Source organism: Fusarium proliferatum (genome assembly GCF_900067095.1).
Source record: "Fusarium proliferatum ET1 genome assembly, contig: FPRO_scaffold002, whole genome shotgun sequence".
NCBI classification, from domain to species: domain Eukaryota; kingdom Fungi; phylum Ascomycota; class Sordariomycetes; order Hypocreales; family Nectriaceae; genus Fusarium; species Fusarium proliferatum.
This window is the reverse complement of record NW_022194791.1, coordinates 3,106,960-3,131,059: the sequence shown is the minus strand read 5'-3', so window position 1 is coordinate 3,131,059 and position 24,100 is coordinate 3,106,960. Positions and strand designations below refer to the sequence as shown.

The window sequence follows — 24,100 nt, the reverse complement described above, 5'->3', positions numbered from 1 at the left end:
CAGTTTTGTCCTTCATTCAGCAACACATCGTTTTGTATTGTGAAACCAAACGTCTCTAATTACGGCCAACGTCGACTTTTGCCATGGCTGCCATTCTAAAAACGTATCTCTACAAATTCTTTTGAAAGGGCTAGAATATCGGTCAGCAGGACACACAGATTTGCATACCCTAGGGACACAGTGACATTACACAAGACGCTCCGCGAACCTCAAAATAGATAGCGGTTTAAAAGCCTGCCATATGAATAGATGCAATACACAGCCTTTGAAGTGTCTCATGCAAGATTGGCCCTTTGTATGGTTTTCATTGCAAGCTAACCTTACCGTGGCAACAACCAACTCACCAACGCACACAACAGCACGAAGCTTTATATTCACCGAGCACAAAGAGCTGTCGTGAAACAGGAATCCTAACCAAAACATACCTGTATCCCATCTTCGGCCCGGCAAGTTGATGCTACCCCAATCATTGCCCTGGAACCCGATCACGGATAGCTACATGAGGCCAACATCTTGATAAACCACTTTGTTGATATCCGCCTTCGCTTCGCTGAATTCTATCGGTGTTCTTAATGGGTATGGGTGACGGATGGAATCTATCTCTGACGTGTTTGGCTATTTTCGACAACATTACGCTGCTGTTTGCCCTACAAGCTGATGGGATGCTATGCCAGCTTTCTCAAGGAGCTCATCTATTCAGACCTCTTAACTGTGGAAGATCACTCCTTGGAATTTTCAAAGGAGTATAAAGCCCAGTTGGTTCCATTGATAATGAGAACCCTCTTAAACACTAGATTTGCAAAGCTGCCAACTCAAGAGACCAGAAGCGAGAATCCAAACGAATCTACAAAAGAAATTCTAAACGAAGACCAGAACCTCGAGATATCACAATGAAAATCACAAAGAAGCAGAGGCTAATAGCCACAATATGTATATCTTTCTCGTTCTTTGCTGCTGAGTTGGCTGGTAAGTCATACATCATCGTGGGAATCCTAACTGACAGAATATAGTTGGGTCCTACACTCGCTCCATCGCATTGATTGCCGATGCTTTTCACTACGTACGCAAATCCCTTATAGACCAAGATGTAGATGGATATCTTACAATAAACAGCTTAGTGATCTCATCGGAATAGTTGTCGCTCTGATAGCGTTGATGGTAGGTTGCGGACCTGCATCTCAAGTGTCCTGTTTAACTTACCATGGTAGCTGCAAGAACATACGAAACCAGCTCCACAAGGATACACATATGGATGGCACAGAGCAACTATACTGGGTGCATTCTTCAACGGAGTCTTTCTTTTGGCACTGGGGATCAGTATCCTGTTGCAGGCTGTTGAACGATTCGTTCATTTGACTCGTAAGTTCTCAGTTGACATGCGGGATCACAACGAAAAGACACTAACAAAACAGCCGTGCGGCAACCTTTCCTGATCATGATAGTTGGCTGCGTTGGCTTGGCACTAAACATTCTCGTACTATCCTTCCTTCACAGTGAGAAAAGACCCTGTCCTTCTCTGATATTCGCGACAACACTCGCTGACTTACACCTTTAGAGCATGACCACGAACATGGCCACCAGGGACATAGACGACACAGCCATGATGATAGACAACAGAACCAGGAGACCACTGGACCATTGACTAACGAAGCAAGAAGCGAGAGCATGACAGGGTTGACACGCGTGAGTACAGCATTCCTAGATGTTACAGAGTATTTGTCATTAACGATAGCTCAACAGATCCCTATGAACCACCATAATCATAGACACACAACCATGTCTGTGAAGAGCCCTGGAAGGGACTTGGGTATGCTTGGCGTTTTCATTCACGTTCTAGGAGATGCTATCAACAACATCGGAGTCATCATTGCGGCAGTTCTAGTCTGGCAGCTCAAAGGAGAAGGTCGATACTATGCGGATCCAGCAGTGGGAGTCTTCATCTCACTCATGATTCTCCTGTCAGCCATACCGTTACTCAAGAAAAGCGGCGCTATTCTACTACAAACTGCGCCTAAAGGCGTCAACCCCGAGGACGTCAAAAATGACATTGAGATGGTAACAGCGTATAGCTCATTCTGTTCAGAGCCAAGACTAACACGCATTTCAGATCCCTGGCATCAAATCGGTGCACGAGCTGCACATCTGGCGCCTGGACCAACGCAAATTTGTCGCCTCTGCACACATCGTCGTCGACAGTAGAACTGTCCAGGGCTTTGCAGACAAGGCTAGGATCATCATGGAGTGTCTCCACGCATACGGGGTTCACTCAGCAACCCTACAGCCTGAGGTTCTTGAAGCGAGCCCCGTGATCATGCCTGACAGTGGCCCAGGGTCTCAGGGCCAGGCAACTTCGATCGACGCCAATCACAGCGTATGCAGAAATCAACGGTCGCGAGGAGGCGAGCAAGAATGCCAGGTGATTTGCGGAAGCTCGTATGATGGGCTGAGGTGCTGTGCACCAGTGCACCCTGAGTGATCGACGGGCTTGATACTGTTTCTACTGTGTAGTCGTCCGAGCCTGAGGCGAAATGTGACGAGCAGGAGAGGGGTTTGAGGGGTCTGAGAGGGGCCAATTCGTTAAAGAAGTCATAAAAGTTTATTCCTCAGTGGTTTTGTGGTCTCCCCCACGCTAAGAGAAAAGGGATATCCCTGAAATGACTGTAAGAAGCAATTAGCAAACGGGCTGTTCCTGTGATGCGGCCTTTTGCTGTCGCCGTGTGTAAGTGGCGTTCAGATTTAACTTAGTGGGCAAGGGCTTTGAGTGATATGTATTGATTAGCGGGTGAAGCCGGGGGAAACGTTGATGAAGCTTCAACATATGCCTCAAATAACGGGGTGGTGAGTTGTGAATTGTGAGGATAGCGGGGTTGAAGTTCATAACTCGATGTTCACAATACAATGGAATGCAGCCAAGCCTCGACTAACACAACAAGTTTCACTATCAGTCAGGTCATTGCGTGTTGCTAAGCTGTGTTCACGTACTGCAAGCCACAGAGCAAAGGAACCTCGCGGCTGAAGTGATGTGATGCATTTTCCACTGGATCAAAGACCCTTGACAGGACTGACAGTCAGCCTCATGATGGCATATGCACAAGTCACACCACTTGCTTTGGACCCTTGAAATGTGATGGCGTGCTAATCTCAATAAGGAAAGGCTTGTGAGCCACGCATTAAGAGATCTGAGGCCTGCCACCATGATCCATCCGAGCATGTAGCATGCGAAAGCTAGGATGGCGATGATGGTGTTTAACATGGAGTGTGTTGAGCGAGGGTTTGGCGTTACATTGATGTAGGCAGCCAAATTGAAGAAAATGGGTTTTGAAGGTAAGATTGCCAATGTTCATATGGAGAAGTGACTTGGTTGGGAGACATCTTGTCACAAGTCAGCTGCTCATTTCAGTGAGACGGTCAAGGGACGGCCCGCCCATCAACTAGTCGACCCAGGCCAATGATGATGACAGACACTGGCAACGTTCAAAGGTGACAGAGTAAGCGAACAGCTGCTATGCCACCCATCTCGTGACTGTGTGATGTGCTAAGAGTAGCATTTGCCGACAAAGCATTAATAATGTTGCTCCCAATGGCCAAGATTCGCTGAAAGCTGTTCCTTGTGATCAGACACGGTCAATCTCTGACCAGGATTATTCTGAGGTGGAAACACAGCTGTCTCTCTTGAACCGGTCTGCCAGGACATGCCTGACACACATTTGAGCGCAGCTGCAACCGTAATTTGGTGTGGGGAGTTGACATTGACCAAGTTCCGATCGAGTAACCCAGCAAACCCGAGACGATGATCCGGATGCAATCTTGGGTTCCCAAGCACTCGGAGGACACAGCAGGGATTCTGGTTGGTACCCTCTCCAACCCAAGATGTGACCTGTAACAATCCATGGCAAGGAGGAATAAAAGCTCATGCGGCCGCTCCACGCGCGCCCGCCGGAATATGGTGGTTCATTTCATTTCATTGTCAGAGCATCTGCATCAGGGATCTTGAAGCAATCCCAAAGCTTCAAGGTGAATGGGTATCCCGTATTTACTGTAACTCGCCTGTTTACGCGGAGACGAGACAAAATACCAGTAACCGCCAAAGGCTGGTCAACTGCGGAGACTGGGGCTGTGGGTTAGGGCGGTTGCAATGTATGAGGACCCTTTTTTTCTGCTGCAGCTCATAAACTATGGTTACAGAAGCGAGAGTGCTGGGCGGTGAGATGGCTAGGATGGATATTGCAGAGGAAAACAAGTGGAGTGAGGGTGGAGGGAGGTTTCGATAAAGTTACACGTGATGAACGCCATGTTCGACATAGGTAGGTACCTATGGAGAAGACCACAATACATACAAGAGACAGTAAGTTGTGGTTAGAGTCAGGGAGGGATGCATATATTTTGAAACCTGGATAGAACGATATATCATGGCAAGACATCAATAGAGGAGAAGCTACGCAGTTGGAAAGGGAGTTGACGAAGCAACTTCTAGGGAGACAACTAAGATGATAACAACTAAAACATCAGCCATGATAGTTTATTAACTAAGAATGCAGCTATCCATATTATGGCTAGTAACTGCTGAAGTCGCTGGACTCTCAGGCCGGCACTTGTGTTTGTTTTCCAGAAAATGAGAGTTGGCCAGTCTCTTTGGCTCCATACACACACAATATTACATACTGCACCAAGACATATGCTGTTGCTACCACAGAATACTGTATGTATGTATGTATGTATGTATGTATGTATGAAGCTGAGCAGGGGAGGAAACAAGACTGAGACATGCGAATTGCCCAGATAGGCCACTCGTGTTGTTGACAGCTCATCTTGAGACATCGAGACGGGTTATCAATTCCGTTGTCACTCTCATGTACCTTTGATCATCACATCGTGAGGCTATTCAACAAGTGATCTGCAAGACAACTGCAGGCAGCCGGAAATTCGGACAGAAATTCCTCTTCACCGACAAGAAGGCAATATCGCAAGTCTGTTAATGAATACGTACTCTGTACCTTGTCCTGCTGATACATACATAGTGATCTTTGCCAATGTCACGGAAAATAACAGATATGTGGTTGCAGTGGCCCGCTAACGGGATGAAGATCGACAGTCCAGACCTCGTGTGAGTACAGTATGTACCGCTCCGACATAGCCTCGCACTCGACAGCCCCAGGTTACTGATAGTGAACAAACAGGCCAGACCCGGACATATTCCACAAGAGTCGCAGAGTCGGTACATATCGAGTTGTTGAGAATAATAGCGTGGACGTGACTCATTCGCCACGGGGTGGTCGTTGATCGCGTTCTTTCTTGTTCCTGTAGATCACTAATGGAGGGGAAGACACAAGCGACATGAGCCTCGAGGCAGCCTAAGCAGCTTATCGCGGGGCATTTCGTGGCGGGACATGACGATGGCGATGCAACCCCACGACGCCTAGCATCCAATGGAATTAGACAGGCATTCGTTCTACGGATACAAACGTGCAAGTGGCCGTCAGGGCCGAGGCCTCAGACAAACACTAGCAAGATGCTTAGTTGCTTGTTAGTTAGTCAGTTAACAGATTCTCTGGTGAAGGAATACACGATCTTTAAACTGAGCCCTTGAGCCGAGAAGAATCCAAGAGATATCCGTACCTGGGCGTGGAGCATCGTCTGTTTCCATGCCTGCTCGGTAAAGAGGATCATTCGAATCGATCGAACCCGAAGACACGGTTATGGTACCTCGTGGCATGCTCAGCTCATATCCGTTAGCATCGTGCTGCCTGCATCACATTCGCAAGGGGGGCCATTGGCATCAAGAAGGATCAGGGATTAATCGGGATCCTCTTTGATTCAAAATTCCGATACACATACATACATACTCTGACTGACCGGGGACTGGAACTAAGGAATAGGCGAATTCAGATACGTACAAAAGTTACACAGTAATGTCAGGCTTCTGGTTTGATCACTGGCATTGGATGGATGGCAGTACGTACATATACGTCTTGGCAGAATGTCATCCAATGTCATGTTGTAAAGGGGGCTCCCGCGTCTTGATACATATCCTCAAAAGTTCAAGCGGAGCTGTATCCGGCAATGCGAGTCAAGCTCTACGGATCGAGATGCCAATGGACACCGCGCGAGTCGAGCCCGAGTTATCCGTTGAGTAGAGTGATCCTACTAATTACGTACTGACTGAAGGATTCTACGACGGAGCCACCGGAGAATTTTTCTTTTCTCACGGCACTTCGAGTCGAGTGGGTGAGAGAGAGAGAGATTGGGGGGGAGGGAAAAGTGCAGTAAATTGGAGGTCGTTGAAAGACAAGCTCATCCTTCACACCACAACGAACAAACAAATTCGCATCCATCTCGGAGCCGACTCGTGGTTGTGCTAATTAAGTCAAGGACGTACAGCGCACATACACACACTCTCTTTCTTTCTCTTGAGTTAATGTACAATAGCGTCATGTGTACGGCGCACGTTTTCTTGAACCAATAGAACAGAGGCCAACGGGTAGGCCAATGCTACCAGCCGATAGCGGCGGCTTGCAACTGCGCGCGTTGGTGATGGCCTTGTGTTGACCAGAACAAGGGGTTGTGATATTAACCTCATACAAAATACCCTTACCTTGCCGACCGACATGTACATATGTACAACTACAAGAAATACCTACCTTACATTACATTACAGTCGGGCTGCGATCGATACGCGCAGTTTTTGAAACTCTCACTGGTCGACGCCTTATCGATCATCCATGTCGATGAATTCGCAGCTCGTAAACTGTTCGCTTACCGACTCGCTTCCCTTCAGTACCTGCTGTATCTCGAGTACAAGCCCGTCGAAGTAGAGCACGAGGCATCGGAGGACAGGGCAAGGCAGGGAGTTGACTGGACTGCGGCACCGTTACCCATGGCGTTCCTTAGCCGGCTTCTTGCTGCTTGGCCTCGGCATGTCTAGCTTATACCGTAGACGCTAGTGTGCGTGATGGTTGCTGCGTTGAGGATTGGGCTGAGTTAGTGATCAGTTAGTTGTGTAAGTTGTTGTAAGAGGAGTGTCAAGTCAAAAGTTAACGTTGCTGCGTATTCGGACTTGTGGACGTCGGAGAGTCAGTCATCAGTGTTGTAAGTGTGTAGTAATTGCAACAGCGGAGAATTTGATAATGTACCCGGAGCTGTAAAAGACGTCGAAACCTGGTCTAGGCGTCTATGAGTCTACAGTACTGTAGAGCACAAGCCATTGGCATGTCAGAGCACACCTAGAGTTCCACTATCATGACCGTCACCATGGTATTCAATCATAGCCCTGACCTTGTCAGCCATGTTTTGAACCCCGGAGTTTCCATTATTATCTATCTGTCTGCCTTATTGTTATGTCTTTTGAGACTCGAGGGAGGGAGAAATAGTCAAGACAGTCGACGTTGAGTCCTTCTTGTCCTGAGTAACGACATTTATGGGGGCTAGGTAATAAGGCAACAAAGTACTCAGAACACGTTTGTGCCTTTTCTCTTCAGATGTTGAGCCTCACGTAATGATTTCCAATGACCAAAATAGGAACGAATTCCTTCTCTTTCGTTTACTTGTGAGACGTGAGCTGCCGGTCTTGCTGCGACTCTGATCAAAGTATCAGTACTACACATCTACTGCAACTCTTTGGGCCTTGGCTGCTGGGAAGACCCTGGTCGGGGCCCGACGACTGTCGATTTAATGGTTGCTTTCACCGCAACTTGAGAGCCAGGGATTTGAGGATTTGCGGACGACGTCTCTTTTGAAGCTTACAAGGCGCTTGCTTGTCTTTGTTTTGAAGCTCGTTTGACTTGCATGTGCTTCGTTACCTACCTTATCTTGCTCTGAAGTCACTCCCCGGTCAAGGACACAGGCTGAAGTCAAGGGGGGTTCATCAGGTCCCATTCGCCTCCATTCTCGATAATCACAAAGGACTCCATCTTCGGGCCTCGACGCTCTTTTCTCCGTATTTACTTCTTTTCTGTTTTACATACAATATTTGCATTACTCCGGCTTGCCCTTCTACGATCAGCCACAGACAAAAGGGCCAGCAGAGCCGCCCACGACAAGAAAAGAAGGGAAAGAAGAAGAAAAAAAGGGCCGGGTAATTGTTTAGCAAGGCCCGCCGTTGTCGTTGACTTGGACCTATCATCTTAAAGGCTTTGTCTGTGGAATGGTATCGCCCACCCCGAAGATCCATTTACTAGGTGTTTAGCCACCCGCAGTGCCGCCGCCGAAACATCAACTCGAGGTTCAACTTGTTACATAAACATCGCCGCTTCGAGTATTCTCGCCGTCTTCGAGTTTCGGTTGAACGAGTTTAGCTCACTGGAGTCGCGGCTCATCGGCTCGGCCCAATCTACTTACTGTACGTTGTCGACTCTACAGCAACAGAATACAGAGATAATCTCAACGTGAACATTTTTGGGCAAACCAGATCTAACCAAAAATCTAACCCAAAGGTTGACCATCTTCGGTTGTTAGACAAAAGTGTCTCTGCTCCGGCTTCCAGTTCCAGCCACTTCGGTGTGTTTGAAGGGTTGCTGTCTAGCATCAGGTCTCGTCATTCGGCATCAGAGGTCTCTTCCAGCGCCCGTCTAATCTAAGACTCTGGGGAAACAAGATGCGGTCCATTCCTCGACTCTGATAATCTCGCCGTCCTTTGATCCGTCCATCCATCCCTCCATCTCTGCTGTACAGTACAGGCAAACGAGAGCAAGAGAGATCAAGAGCCCGCCCAGTAACCCAGACCCAGACCCAGACCCAGGTTGGTAATAATCCACATTTCGTCTGTTGTTGATTCTCCTCCGATCCAAATCCATCCAATTCATAAATTACCCACCCATACACATGCAATCTCCACTGAACTATTCCCCATCCCATCTCCATTCTCCATCCTGGCCCCGAGCTAAGAGGTACGGGGCATCTTGTACCTCGTGGTCCAAGCCGCCACCAGCGCCAACCCTTAACCGCCACTAACGAGCTGCCTGGAATACCTGGCACTGCGGTACCGCCCGGGAGCTCCAAGCCCACTAGACCTCAGCGCACACACACCCAAAACTGGGCTGCCACCCGCTTCGAGTTGGCCTTGACCCGAGCATCTGGATCAACAACAACTCTGGGCTGGCTCACTGACCTCGAGCATTTACTTCCCTTGATTTTTGACTTCACCTCAAAATTTACTTACCTTTACATTGACGTCTATGATAGCGTTCTCGAACTCAAAATCACTCTCGCTGCCACTGCCCGTAGAACAGCTTGTCCAGCTCGAAACCCCTCCATCCATCTCTTTACGATCTTCCACCTGCAGCTACCGACCCCCCATCTCTCCTGTTGATCACTCGCAAAGACCGCGCATATCGTCTCTGCCTCCACCCACGAACTATCAACCCCTCACACGCAGCAGAAGCACCACCAGGAGCCAACAGAAACGACCAACAACAACCCTTCTGCTCTCCGCATCTCGCGCTTCGCAACGCAACACACCGTACCGTACCGTATCATTCGCACCTCGCGTCACCTCCAAGTCTCCCAGTGACCAAAAAGGATTCAACCACTCATAGTCAATCCAGTATCAGCTGTGCATGCTCTTCTCATACATTCCCATCACAGTTGCTACCCCATCGCCACCCTCCAGCTCCCGCCACAACAGCGATCAACACTGCCGCCACCTTTTCCTTTTGCGACGTTATTAGCAAACAACCTACCTAAGCTTCCAGCTTGGATCTTGCTTTGTTCCAGCATTGGGCTTTGAGATTTCCAACCTCGTTGACTCCTCCATCTTGGTTTGCGCCCGCTCCAGCTATTGGTTTCTCAAGCATAGGCTCAAGCTCTCAGACTGGAGTGAATCTGAGTTCCACTTCTGCAACTTGATTGCAATTTCACATGCCACGCGCAGTGGTTACTATGCGACTACGCCCAGCTCGAAACACTTCGTTATCCATCTTGATTATGGCTCGCCGTCGTAATTAATATCGACGGCCGCCTTTCTTGTTAACTCAACCTGCTGCCCAAATCCCTGAGTGCGCCTCCCGACATGCTCGGCCGGCTCTTGCACTTGGGCTCTGGCGGCCCTTCAGCCACGCCTACACAGGCCAGTACAAAGACTTCGAGGCCAGTATCCTCCCTCGAATCTGCCCAGGAGGATATGGTGACTCGAAATCTGCTTTTCCCAGACGCCGATGCTTTATATCAGCATCACAATGATCAAGTGTTCCCCCTATCAACCACACCAACAACCCCTGCCACCTCTACGGCCAATGCCTTTGACTACAGCGGCGATGTCGACTTGGACGTACGTGATGTTAGGGTCATCATAATGCAGGATGCCCTAGGACCTTCTAATGCAACTCTTTTGTTTGACAGCCACCCTGCTCCTCCAGTATCGCCCACGGAGCGTCCGCCTATCCCTCCAGAGTTTCGAAGAACGCCAACTTCACCACGAAAAAGCAGTCTTGGAGGCCTATCACGACCCCTGGTTATCCAACCGGAAGGACCTCAGCCTTCGCCTCGACAGGGTGCTTTTGATCGACGAGCCTCCCTCCAGGGGCGCAGGGATAGTCACGTCGAGTCAGATGGACAGAAGGCTGCTCGTGAGTATCGCGAGGAACTGGCGACGTTCTCAAGTTGCATCTTCGGTAACTCAGAATTAATGTCGTACAAGGGAACATCGACCAAGGTCCATGTTGTCCCTGGCGAGTCACGTCCTGCTGAACCTTCAAGTAGCATTGTTGGGGATGGCCGGAGCTCCATCGGACGCTCTAGCGCGCGTTCAAGTCGGCTATCACAGTCCTTCTCCTCACAAGCATTCTCCCCTACAAATATGTCCGCGGCCCAAAATCACACCTCTACCTCACGACCTGCCGAGAAGAAGAAGGTGCTAATAACTCGCTTGTTTCCTGTCAATCTTACTATTGATGACCCAGAAACCAACGTATCGCCCTCTAAAGATGATGCAGAAGAGAATACAGGCTTCCCCTTTCCAACGACGAGCGAGGAGTCTGTGCCGAAGAAGAAGAAGCCTCAGCCGAAGCAACGACGAACACCGATGTATGCCGTGGTCCTAGTCGTCCAACTACCTGCTGCAAATAACACCACAACTCGAATGTCATCTATGAATCAGTCTAAATCCGCGCAGCGCGAATCAAGCTCTTATAACGATCAAGAGTTTTTCCCATCATCTTTCAGCTCAGCTCGTCCTTCAGGATGGACAATGGTTGGGTCCGGAAACGGTGATGGGTCAGACACTTATACACCAGACATGGAGGATAGAATCGACTCACTGACTCGGCATTGGGATATCATTATGAGGACATTGACTCATCTTCAATCTGTGGTGGCTACTACGCTGGCCACGTTACTAAAGCAGGTCGACCTGGCTTCTCCCGGTCCAGCCCCTGGACCGGTTCCACCTCCAGTAGTAACTAACAAAACTGGCAGAGCACATTCCTTCTCGGACCAGTATCGGGGTGACATGTCTCGGATTAAGCCTTCGAAGGGCACCACCAAGCTGGTTTACCTTTGGCCAAACTGTCTCACTGATGATAAGACTGTTATACGAGAAGTCGATACCGCTCGACAAAGAATTGTCATGGGTTTGAGCGCAGCAAGAGTCGTAACTGGCCAAGGCCGTTGGGGAATCTGGCGTGATGAGGCTCGATGGGCCTCCAAGTGGGTTGCTGGCACCGACAATCAGAACCAGTTCCTCTACAATCTCCTGACAGGGTTTCTGTCAACCCACACAGATTGGCTGCAGGCTCTTTGCCCTCCCTCTTATCGAAGACGGCTGTATCTTCAGCAGAAGAACAGAAATGAGGAGGACCTGTCATTGCCGGCACGAACCATTATCGTGTCTGATGACAAAATGGTTGCTAGGCGCCTCATCTTTCTTCTTTCTGCCTTTCTTCCTGCCAATTCTCATTTTCCCACGACCCGTGCTCATCGGCCCAGCACTTCAACTTCTGTTGGAACTTACTCTAACTCGCCCCCGACCTTCGTAATTCCTGTTCTACGGGAAGAGTCTCTTCGTCGAAAGATCAACAGACGCACAGGCCTCCGCCGAGCCTCGCATTCTAGAACAACGAGCCAAAGCGCGAGGGCCTCAGCTGTCCCCATGCAACTCGCTCATCTGACTATGGATCGCAATCATGAAAGGCGAGTCTCGGATGCAGCTTCAATCCGACCCCCAAATTTCGCAATGTTTGGCAACGATGTTGTTAGCAGGAAGAGTAGTGCTGCGACAACTACAACAATTATGCCCGAGACGACTATACCACATTTCTCGACAGCTCAGAGAGTGGAATCTCAGAGAAGGCCTCGCCCGAGCAGCAGCGGCAGTGTCGCTACTGACGACTTGAAGCGCTCCTTAAAGCGAGGTGAAAGCACAGGCGCGCTGAGCAATGCCAGTAGCGACTCTAGAAGTCAAAGTTCGCGCTGGGGGAGCGTCATCGGCGCCCTGTGGAACAATCGACGCCGCGACTCAGCCTCGTTCAGCACATATGGTGGGTATGATCCGAAATCACCCACCAAGGCTTCGTTTCATAGAGCGGATAAGCTGTCTCAAATGGTGGAAGAAACATCTCTGGCAGATAACACTAGCGTTCCTTCACCATCGGACCGCCGGCCTTCTACTGATGCTCTGAAAGGGACTGGTACACCAAGAGAATGCAAAGGTCACAGTCGAGAGCCATCTATTCGCCCTGACAGGACACCGGACCCTAACGGCGCATTCGAGTCCCCTGTTAAAACATCTATCAATGCCGATGATGGCGTCATTGACGTAGATATCTCCTTTCCTGATTATATGACGTCCTTTGAGTCTGCTATCAGCTCGCCTTCAAGTAGTGGCTACTTGTCTACCCCTGGACTACAAAGCGGACTAGAGTCATTTGAACAGGCCTCACGTTTGTGCATAGATGGCGATCTCCCACTTAACGCTGCTGGCTGGTTGAACCGTTATCATCCTGATTTTGCTCTTCAAGCTATTCCTCCCCAGGAGGATCTGATGGTGCAAATCAAGGCATCTCTCCAGGCTGAGCCCACGCCTCCGCCAGCCCACCCCATCTTGGGCGACCTAAATGAACGCTGGGTTGATATTAGCAGCGTTATGATTGCTGATACCACCACCAACTCGATCACTCGTCTGCGGTACCGTCGGCTAGTCAAACCACGATCGCCAGCTGACCACCGACCTCTCACTGGCCCACCTGGTCTGTCGACCTCTTACGGTGGGCTACTTACTCCCTCGATTCTCCCTTACGAGACTCAACTTGAGGAAGAATGGATCGAGGAGCCTGTCCTGCATCCTGATGAAACCCTGACTGATGCCGTCGAAAGAGTCATCAGCTTGAGCCAAGACACCAGCAAAGATCATTCTTTGGCTTCCTCTCAAACACATAGCGATACCCGCATGAGTACCGAGGTTGAAGAACCTCTATCTATCACCGCTCCCGTCACGCCAGCACTGCCTCAGGTACCCTTGGAGATCCCTCGTGTCCAATGCAAGACCGTTGTCCTCTCTGCTCTCGAAGACAGTATTCGCGAAGTTATTGACATTCGCGAGAAGCGGCACCTAGAGACCAACCATGCTAGAAATGGCCGATCGCGAAGCCCACTTCACGATGCCATTGGCTTGTGGCTTGACAATCTCGATATCAACGATGGATGAGCTCATCAAGACCATCCTCATTTAATGACTTTATGACTTTGTTTTCAGCGTCCATCCCCCATACAGTTTTGTCTGACGGAGCTACAATTGCCACAGGATTTTTCCTCCCAAGACCTCCAAATGATACCCCATGTAACGCCTCGTGCGTACGTACAAGCCTTGGAAACGGCCATAGCAGGAGAAGCATGTGTAAACATTGTTCCGAGTTCTCTTTACTTTCAACGCATCTCACTTTGGATTAGACCCTGCGCATTGTGGCATGTTTGGGTCAACTATCTTTTTACTAGCGTTTTAATTTGCTCTTCTGATTGCTTCCTGGCGAATTTGACCGCACTAGAGGTTGGCGTTTCGTGATACGGCAGGGACAACGATAGCCTTGGAGTTTTGGCGAATATTCATAGCAATATCTACTGCAATATTAGATTATCAACATATTTTTTTAAATCTAACGAAGAATTACTGTGAGTTCGCTCGATTTTGAAATATCAGGTGCCCGTCATAGCTATCCAATGACTTGTCGAGTCGTAGATCAGTCATTCAGGACGGCCAAGATTCAGGTATATGGGCCATCAAAAGTACATCTCTTCACAATTAATGATCATGATGTGTCATAATATACAAAGCACTCATCGCCCAGTCAGGCTCGATCCACTGTCATACTGAACACTACTCCTTCGTAGAAACGACATTGGACTATTAAGTCGCTTAGTCGGTGCTCCGTCATTTCCTCCCAGAACACCAGGTGGCAGTCCCAAAGTGGGAATACTTGCTTCAGGCACGGCCTCCAGAGGTGTCGAGGCCGCCGCTGTTGCAGGCGTACCCTGAACCTTTTGCCCCTTCTCCATGGCTTCTTTGTAGAACTCCTCGAGCGCAGACGTATCCTTGCAAAACGCGTCTATCTCGGCGTTGAGGGCATCAGGATCAGGGGTCGTAGAGGACACTGCTTTGTTATTCTGATCAACTGGTTTCAGGGCTGGTGAGTGGTAAAAGTGTGTTGGTTTGACAACCGGAGATGCAAGAGTTGCTGACTCTGTCATTCCAAAGGTAGAATAAGGGCCATACGATGACATACGACCACCCCGTTCTACCAGGGGCGGGTCAGCTGAACGAACTTCTTTCTCGCGCGGGTTCGCAGATCGACTGCTGTACAAACGATTGGCGAGAATCAAGAAGTCACCCTCGTCTGTAATCTCTGCCAACAGAGAGCCGCTGCGATGGATATACTGGGTGTATTTATAATCCGGCTTGCCCCAAGAATAGGTCACATCGACATTACTCGGGAAGTTAGAGGCTGCCTCCATATCCAAAACGAAGTCGAACTTCTTCAGGATGGCAGTTTGGTAAAAGTGCTTATTTGGGGACGTCGTTGGACCCTGTGAGTTAGGGTCAATATACGTCTCAGGCCTCTGATCAGGAGGACGCGCTGCCAGCTTGATGCGATATGGCCTTCTGAATGGATTTGTTTCAGTGATTGTGCATGCCTCCTTAATGGGGACTTCAACAAGTCGAAGGCCATATTGACTGGCCTCTCGGGCCCAACTTTCAACTGCGTCTTCCACCAGTTTTGTCGTGACGTTCATCCAGTCAATGCGGATATGGTAACAACCGTCAGGATTGTGGAGGCGGTCATAATGCAAGTCGATCCTCTCTGGCCTATATGATCGCTTGCGGTGGTCAACATCGTACTTGATGACTTTGCTAAGAACAACTCTGGATCGTTTCACGCTTTGAGAAAGCGATATAGTTGGGGTCGTCGATGTTGACGCAGGAGAACCGCCTTCGTCAACGGAACGAGCCGACATCAGAGCTCGAGGTGAGTCTCGGCTGGAGGCTTCGAGACTCGGCGTTGGGGGCACTGCAGCTCGTCGCGAGTTGAACCATCCTACATGAGGTTTGGCAAACTCACTGGCAATTTGGTAGTAGTAGTTGCCATCGCGGAACTGATGTCTCTTGTCGACGTGAACAAAAAGCCCCTTGTCCTTAGAATTACCCGATTTTCCATCATCGTGTACCATTAGAGCATTACCCAGTGCCTCAGCATCTTCTCTAGTATCGAGATCCTCAAAGTTGTCGAGCAGCCAAGTCACCATATCAGAGCCGATGAAGGACGCAGAGTAGAGGCGGAGATGCCACCTTCGGTTCTGTAGTCTAACGCCTCCATTCTCAACAGGCTGTTGCATAGCATCAGCTAACGTGGCCAAGTTTAGGTTGGATTTCTTAAAGCGCTCCTTGGCCGAGACAAGCCCCTTTCGATTGCCACCCTCCAACCCTTCCGTGAGAGGAAGCGTTTCGACTTCAGCAGCAATCACCACGGAGGGGTCATCGGTTTTGTATACGATATCTAGGGGGTTGGGGTCCCTTTTGCGTTTCTGCTGCCCGACAGAATGATATCTTCGTTCAGAGGGAGGGATGTAGCGATGCTTCTGCCAGGATTGAGCAAGACGCTTGATACCTTCAATTCGCACCTCTTCAGCATGGTCACCACCCTGCGTTTTTGATACGGGGACATCTTTCCGCAAGACAGGGATAAGAACAAATCTTGCACGCCAAAAGCGCAGACTGTCCATCATTTCGTCGTGATGCCCAGCAATGTATGAATCAATCATGTTCCAATTACGCTCAGGACGAGCGGTAAGGAGGTCGATTTCCCGTGCCTCATATGCATCATCGAGAAGAGTTCGAATGGCAGGTTTGTAGATCGGCGAGAAGCCTTGAGAGGTGAGCGAAGTGTCAGTTGGCTTTCGTACAAAGATGTTCACCTCGACTTCTGTGCCATTAACGCACGAAAGTTGGTGAATGCTGTTGCCCACAGACATGAAAATACTCGTGCCATCTTCAAGAGGTTGGTCTCTCGAGAAAATGTCACCGATCTTGATCGAGTTTTGTCCAAATGCACGGGCAACCCATGGTCCTACGACAACTTGGAAGCCCTGAGTGAATCTCAAGCTTATCAATTCTTGAATAAAGTCTTGCCGAGATTTGGGCTCCTCGACCATGTCGTCATCTGTATCTTGCTCAACAGTGTACGGATGGCGATGATACTCGCTATCAAACTGAGTCTTGGAGGGGAAATACTCGGTTGTCAAGGGTACAGAAGCAGGGCAACAAAGAGCTTTCCATTTCTGGACCTTCATCTGACCGATTTGTGGATAAACATGCTGCCATCGGCTATACAAGACAGTATCGTCGATCGCAAGGCTTTCCGGGTTCGATGGATTCAGCAGTGTCAACCACGGGGTAATGGAAGTGGTGGGTGACAGAGTTGTTGGGAGGTCTTGAACAGCACCGCCCAACGCACCCGCACGTAGCTTGTTGGTGTAGAGTTTCTGGGCGTCATCAGCGCGAAGGGCATCCGAAGACCTAAGATCACGATCGTCCTCCCTCTTTTGCTGCCGACTATTCAACGACGAACCTATCGTTGATGAGGCGGTCCTCAGCTGCATCGTAGCAATATCGAGGTTTCCAGAATTATTTCTCTTGAGAATGGGAATGCTAGGAGTCATGGGCACCCCTTCGATGATGGCGTCAGGGGTGTCTGTTCGATATTTATGTACAGACAATGACGATGGGTGGCTTGCAATTGTTTGAGGCGAGCTTGGCCGTAGTTCTGGGCGGATTCGAGGGGTTGACGGTTGTTTTGCTTCGCCAGACGTAACGCCTGAGGCGTTGACTGTCTCGGCCCTGATCTCTGCAACTACCGCCTTTGGAGCAGCGATGCCAAATCCTCGCTGTCCGAGGCTAATCTGCCTCATTAGCTTGGGTTGCTTTGCAACTGTCTTTGGGGGCTTTGGAGCAGGCGGCTCAGCGCTCTTTTTCAAGCTTGTAGGCGATGGTTTCTCGCCGTCCATGATGTTCATCGACAACTTCCGTGCCGAAGGGCCAAGAACCGGTGCCTTTTTCTCTGGGAGAGAAGTTCCGTATAGACCAGAGTCCTCTGCCAACTGTCTTCTCGTGATCTCATCCAAATCTTTTGCATATCGTGACGAATGATGTCGACTGCGACTACTTGAGATTTTGGCCCTATGGTCATCAAACTCTTGCAGCTGTTTCCACAATGACTTTTCACCAGGGCGTGCAAGTCTATCTGGAACAAATCTTTGAAATCCATGAATGTGATCTAATAAACCCTCCGGGGGGCGCTTGTTAGGAATGTAGACAGTGTCATTGATCCCAGTATTTCGATACTTCTGCGAGGATGGCGGTTCGGTGATGTTGGCCGGGAAATGTGTGTCAACTTGCAAAGGTGTTGTTTCAATTTCGTTGGTTTCAAGGACACTTCTCATCTGCAATGCATACATGCGGCATCTAATGTTGAACTCGTCTTCGTCATCTTGCATGACTTTGTTGGAGACAGATAGGGCAATGCCTTCATAGGACAAGGCCTCGTCGGATGCGCCGGTCCAGAAAGAGACATGAAGCCATTGAGGCAATGCAAAGCACCACTGCTCACTTGTTGCCATAGACATGAGAGGATCTGAACGACGAGAAAGGCTCATTCCCTTCGAAGGTGAGAAAGATTCGCCGAGAGATTGATAGCTACCGATCACTGGTGTAGGATGATTAGGCGTGCTATCCCGGCTGTGGAACGACCTTGAGAAGCTGGAACGATGAGCATGGCCATGATCATCCGAATACTGCGGATTGCGGTATTTGAATAGGGGAACTGAATGGAGAGGCATCTTAGGCATGCATATTAGATCAATACCAATACCATTTCCAACCAATGCCTCTGTTGTCCTCCGCAGCGTCTCGTAGTCTACCTCAAAAACTCCAGAGCCAGGGCTGATGACTGCGATGGAAATTCCAGTTCTGGTGAGATCCCTGTCGATATGATCATGGGCGAATTGGGACGAAGCGAGGTTGATCGCCTCGAGAACATTGCCATACATGGCATATGTTGATTCAGCCTTGACACGAGTTGAAGGTGTATCCGTAGGAATGGAACCTCGACCATCAATTTCTGCTTGAGCATTGAGTTTATGATGGTGCAGGCTAATATCCCGACGGAAGAAGTTGAACTCCACCTTGAGCTGATGCAGGATCTTTGTCCACTCTCCGCTGCCCATCTCACTGACCACAACTCGATAGAAGTCTTTGTATGGTCGACGCGGCCCAGATGGCTGAATGCCTGTATAATAGTCCCCCAACAGGTTGTCAAACTCGGCTGTCAATCCGGTGTCATATTCCACGCGCGCAAAAAGGACGATGCTCACGAGGTGTTTAGCCTTGAGCATGGCCCATCTCTTGAACAGCGCGGGGAGAAAGCCGTTGACAACCTTGTTAAACATGATCTCGCCAGAGCTTTCGGCGTCGAATTCCCACATCTCTCTGGCCATTTGAATGAATAGGACGTATCTGGCGGATTCACTGCGGAAGATGGGCCGAGTATCCCGGGTGAAAAAGGCAGAGTGCGTTCTGCGGCCATCGACATAGATTGCAGTGACTTGCGCCTTGATTGTACCCATAAACAACACCAATTGGCCTTTGTAGACAGTTCTTCCCGTCAACTCACCAACAGTCATTCTCCAAATGTCTGATCTGGACAAGTACTGATCCTTAAACGACAATTCGACGTGCGACGCTTCCGTAGCTGGATTCTTCGCATCCACCTGTATGTTTGTTAGCAGCCTAAACGGTATAGGTAGAGGAATGCTTACCATCGTCAAGAGGACCTGCGAGCCCTTCTTCATCCCAAACGCATCGGCAATGTGCTTCAAGACGTAGACCTCAATATCGGGATTCCGCGTTTTCGTCTCTTGAGGCATGTCTTTTGCGACAAAGAAGTATTTAAAACACGCACCGTCCCCATTTTGAGTGCCCGCAGTCCCCTTCGAACCATAACTCTGTTCCTGGTTCTGCTTGCTACCGGCGCCATGGCCGGTGGAGATCTTTCGCAAGTCATCTTTGACTGTCGCTATACACATCAAAGCTCCCGGCTTTATGTCCCCACCAACTACGTCGAAATTGAGCAGGACCTCATCTCTAGCGTAGCCCTCGTTAACGGTCACGGTGCATCGGCGTTCTATTCTTGTTCGCTTCTCTTCTTTGATAGTGGAATGAGTCGATACGCTCGCGGGCGATGCAGGGACGTCGGTTTGGGAGCGATCCAAACTTGATCTGCTTAGATGTCGCCAATGAGGCGGTCCCTTGCGAGGGACCGGGTTCCTCATGATACCATTTCGTGACATGAGATATGGCTGGCTATCGCTATCGCTATCGCTATCGGTCGCTATGTGGCAGAATTCGACAGGGCGCGATGCGATCCTGTAGTTCGCATGTTGGTCTCAATAGATTGACACGGTCGACGAAGCCGATGGAGAGGCTGCAGATGAATTGTCACTCGTCGCAATGGCTATCGTTAGTAGTATTGCGACTAAGAAGCTGAGGTTGGCTGTCGCGGCAGAATCTTGTCACCGCCTTCCAACTTAGGAAGCTTGCTCTCTAAGTCAACCTCATTGTGTAACATGATTGGTTGGTTAGTGATACAGCTATGTACTTACCTACTCTATGAACCGACAAGACCTCAAGCTGAACTCCCACTTCCTTGTCTTTGATAACGGAAGTACCTAATATTCATGACGATATGACAAGTCCTGGAACCACAGTTGATGATTATCACAATCTGAACAATACCGAGGCGTTCCAACACCAAGAACCTCTTAATCTTGTATCGAACAAGTCTTTCACGCACGGTTTGTATAGAAACCTTGGGGATGCAAGGTCAATGTTTACCTTAGCTACAGCATCCAATGTCACCCCTAATAATTGAGATACGACTCACCACATGGATTTGATGTGGTTCACCTTGTTTTTCTCATTTACCAGAAATCTAAATAGCATTAAAAACTCTTTATAAATCACGCTTTAACTAACGATGTCCTAACTGAAGTGCAAACCAGACCTCCGACGCCTGTCGCTTTTCGCGCTTGTTTCTTTGCCTTTGCACCACCACCCATCCCACAAAAATCGCTATGTACTGTGAGGTTTGAATAGGCCTTATCCAAATACCTACTTGGTGGAGAAATACTGCAGGACGATATGCAGAATCGTTGGGGGCGGGAACGGGTAGCCACATATAACCCAAGATGGAAGTATAAACAAAGAGAGAAACCCCTCCCCCAAAAAAAGAAATGTACAGATTTGGAGAAAAAAGAATGACTACTCGTCTGAGTGTGTTGGGTACCCTATTACGTGGTCAGTAAACACAGTAAAGAAGCATGATGGGGCGCCAAACTTACACCATGAGCAAACTGCGATGATGGAATAAAGACAGATGAGAAGCCAACCCTCCAGCCAGTGACTTTTACCGTCTGCGATCAAGTAGTTGACGAGCAAAACAGCCACGAACATAGTTGCAACTTGGAATAAGTCGAAACTCAAGTTCATGGTATCGTTGCCCATTCCCCAGCCGATAATAACCAACAAGGGAATCAAAAAGAGAGCAACCTGCATAGAACTTCCAACGGCCACACCGATGGCCAGATCCATTTTATCCTTGATTGCGACGGTCACAGCTGTGGCGTGCTCGGCTGCGTTACCCACGATAGGCAGCAGGATCAGTCCTACGAATTCTTCCGATACACCTCCAGTCTTGGTGACAGCATCGATGGAATCAACCATGAATTCGGCACAGAGAGCGATCAGGACGGTGGCGATTGTCAACGTGGCGATGGCCACCCAGAAGTGTAACTGAGGCTCTTCCTCCTCATCTTCATCGTCTTCGGCCTTTGGAAGTCTGTGAGGGTTCATAAGCATCTCAGACAAACGCTCATTCTCTTCGCGTCCTGTCATGCCACCGCCAACAAGAGCACCAGGAACCATGATACCTTGTCGGATATCGCCAGCTCCGGCACTTCCACGGGACCAAGGCTTTGCGGCAACCTTCTGGCTTTCCTTGGCGAATGTGCTCTGGTGAGTCTTGAGCTGGAAAAGGAGATAGGCGGCATAAACGATGAGAAGGATCACTGCTGTGCCTCTTGAGAGCCGGGCTACATTAGCGGGCGGTGTGTCCTTTGCTTGATCGAAAACAGTTGGCACGATGACTGAGGCGACGGCGAGAGCGAGCATGCTGTGTGAAATCAATTAGGAATCGCCCAACCAGTATGTAGCGGCACTTACCTAGCGGCTGTTTGGGCGACAGTCTCGTTAAAATATTGACTCTCGCGTCGCAAGCCACCGAAGAAGAAACAGAAGCCCAGGACCAGTAGAAGGTTACTTAGAATTGAGCCCACCAGCGACGTCTGAACGATGATGACTTTTCCATCGACAAGAGCCAGGATAGCCACAATGAGTTCAACGGCGTTTCCAAAGGTGGCGTTGATCAGACCACCCAAGACCTCGCCCGTTCGCAGAGCGATCTCCTCTGTAGCGAAACTGAGAATAGCGGCTAAGGGTATAATTGCGATGAAATTAACCACGAAGACGGCGATTCGGTTAACGCTATGGATGTAATTGAGAGCGATACCGACTGGGGCGGCAATGAGAAGGATATTGATATATGAGTTGAGAAAGGTTCTCTGAAGTTGGTTCCGGACGGTAAATGGCTCCTTGGGCTCGACCTTGCGGAATATTTTTGTAGACTCTCGTTTCTTAAGTTTTCGCTTTTCGAGATCGATATTGTTGTCTGCTGCAGCTGGGATATCCTCGCGTTTTCTGTTTCGCAATTGATTTTCGTCGCTGACGAGCGAGCGCTGTGAGACGGGGATATCATCGTTCCCATCAATTGGTGAGCCCCCAATCGTCTTCTCTCGGTCATAGTCGCCTTCTTTGCTTCTCCTCATATCTGTCATCGTTTCTTCTGTTGACCACTCTCTGGCTGGTCCGCTTCGACCAGGTTCGGTAACAGCGTGTGCCAAGGTCTGGCCAGCTGTCTCCTCTTGTGTGGTTTGTTGCTCCAGGCGGCCGGCGTCAGAAAGAGCGCGTGTCTGACGTTTCCACTCGACGTGACGAAAGGGATTCCAAGACTGATCGGTGCTGGTACGACTGAGAGTATGCGCTTGACGCTTGATGTTGAAGTGGTTGACTGTGGTGGTGGTGGTGGTGTGTGTGTCAGTAACCAATAGAGCAAGTAAAATAGCAGTGCAGGATAGCAGATAGTGGCAGGAGTTCTAGGGCATGTGGTAGAGAAACCAATGATTGACACTATGGGTACGAAGAAAAAGTGAAGAAACTGAAAGGGGACCTTACAGGAAGACATCGCCAAGAACTAGGGTCCAAGTTGTTACGTGGGTCAACTGATGCGAATGTTCCGTATGTACCGTAAGTTGGGCTGCGTTGCGTATCACTCGCGGCGCGGCACGGCACTGCAAAGTATAAAATAGAGAAAAAGAGACAAAAGATGGGGATGCCAAGGTCTCGAGAAAAACAGGGACCAAGTTCAATCGAGGGAGGTGGGCTTGGTCTAGGTTTTGTTTTGTTTTGTTGATTGATTTCAGGTCTTGCTCAATGTTAGGTACCGAGCGAGTGAGGTCACCAGCTTTTGTCTTCCCCTTTATTTCCCTGAATGGGTTCTATGCTGGCCGGTTATTATGAGCGGCACGACACGTCAAGGGGACCTCACGACTGGCAAAAAAACAAGCTCCGTGAAGAAAGGTCTCGCCGCGACAGGGAACAAGAGGCCTCCTCCTGTTCTGGAGCTCTCCAACTCCTCCAATAAGCTTGATTCTGGTTCCACTGGCATCACTGGCAGCCACAACGCCAGCTAACATGACCGAGTGGCTGTATTCGTGTCCATGGCCAGACGGTGTGAGCCAGCGAGTTACAGTACACGATTCAGGGTTGTGCAGCTGACCACTTCACTGAGCAACAGCCCATTGGCAGGCTGTGTCCGTGGCTCATCAGCTAGTAAACTACTTGCAGTCTAACTTAAATGACCAGACGGACACCAGAGTCTTCTTCTTGCGGGTCGTCATCAACGACGCGAGAACTGGTCGTTAATGCTCGCAGGGATTAGACCTTGCCAAGCCGGCTAACTATGCCGAGCCGATCTGCTTATGCCTTGGCGATCTGACTACAGCGACAAGCAATCAAAATTATGTCATCTATGCATGTCTTTATCCAATTGCCTTGTTTCTTGGCACTCGCATGGCTCATTCATTTCCGCCTTATATCCAGCATTGCTTGTTTTAGACTTGCACTTTTCGCATCGTCGTACAACTTTATTATTAACTCCAAAATTATACGATAAAACAGTCCCATTTCTGGAAGCCGTCGTTATTCCCAAATCGAGGCTGGGGCTTCTTTTCTTTCTTTAACAGTATAGTGAGCTTTGCTACTGTTTCCAAGTATGCTCAATTTATGTGTAGTCATTTTTTATGCCAGTCATCACAAAGGGATTAGATACAGTGGCTATCATAATATTGTCTCTGTATTTAAATGGTCCTAAATGCGCCAGCTTCGCTGATATGCATTGTATGCTGCGCTTGATCTCTTGCCCGTCCGACCAAAAGATGAGCTACATGGCCTCAT

At 49.3% G+C, this 24,100-nt stretch overlaps 4 protein-coding genes across 4 annotated transcripts; 2 read left to right on the top strand and 2 right to left on the bottom strand.

Annotated features, from left to right (window-relative positions):
- Positions 1 to 890: 890 nt before the first annotated feature.
- Positions 891 to 2,476, top strand: FPRO_02773 (uncharacterized protein; the record flags this gene model as incomplete). The annotated part of the gene is made up of 8 exons (XM_031227089.1): positions 891 to 966; positions 1,011 to 1,060; positions 1,114 to 1,158; positions 1,209 to 1,359; positions 1,413 to 1,493; positions 1,556 to 1,683; positions 1,741 to 2,055; positions 2,108 to 2,476. 8 exons carry the CDS (start codon positions 891 to 893, stop codon positions 2,474 to 2,476), a joined length of 1,215 nt encoding a protein of 404 aa, XP_031077560.1.
- A 7,527-nt stretch (positions 2,477 to 10,003) lies between these two features.
- On the top strand, positions 10,004 to 13,633 carry FPRO_02774 (uncharacterized protein; the record flags this gene model as incomplete). The annotated part of the gene is made up of 1 exon (XM_031227088.1): positions 10,004 to 13,633. The coding sequence occupies one exon, from the start codon at positions 10,004 to 10,006 to the stop codon at positions 13,631 to 13,633; it is 3,630 nt and encodes a 1,209-aa protein (XP_031077559.1).
- Positions 13,634 to 14,259: 626 nt separating this feature from the next.
- On the bottom strand, positions 14,260 to 19,821 carry FPRO_02775 (uncharacterized protein; the record flags this gene model as incomplete). The annotated part of the gene is made up of 2 exons (XM_031227087.1): positions 14,260 to 19,242; positions 19,291 to 19,821. The coding sequence occupies 2 exons, from the start codon at positions 19,819 to 19,821 to the stop codon at positions 14,260 to 14,262; spliced, it is 5,514 nt and encodes a 1,837-aa protein (XP_031077558.1).
- Positions 19,822 to 20,791: 970 nt separating this feature from the next.
- On the bottom strand, positions 20,792 to 22,829 carry FPRO_02776 (putative Ca2+-transport (H+/Ca2+ exchange) protein; the record flags this gene model as incomplete). The annotated part of the gene is made up of 4 exons (XM_031227086.1): positions 20,792 to 20,817; positions 20,872 to 21,701; positions 21,752 to 22,655; positions 22,820 to 22,829. 4 exons carry the CDS (start codon positions 22,827 to 22,829, stop codon positions 20,792 to 20,794), a joined length of 1,770 nt encoding a protein of 589 aa, XP_031077557.1.
- Between the last annotated feature and the right edge of the window lie 1,271 nt (positions 22,830 to 24,100).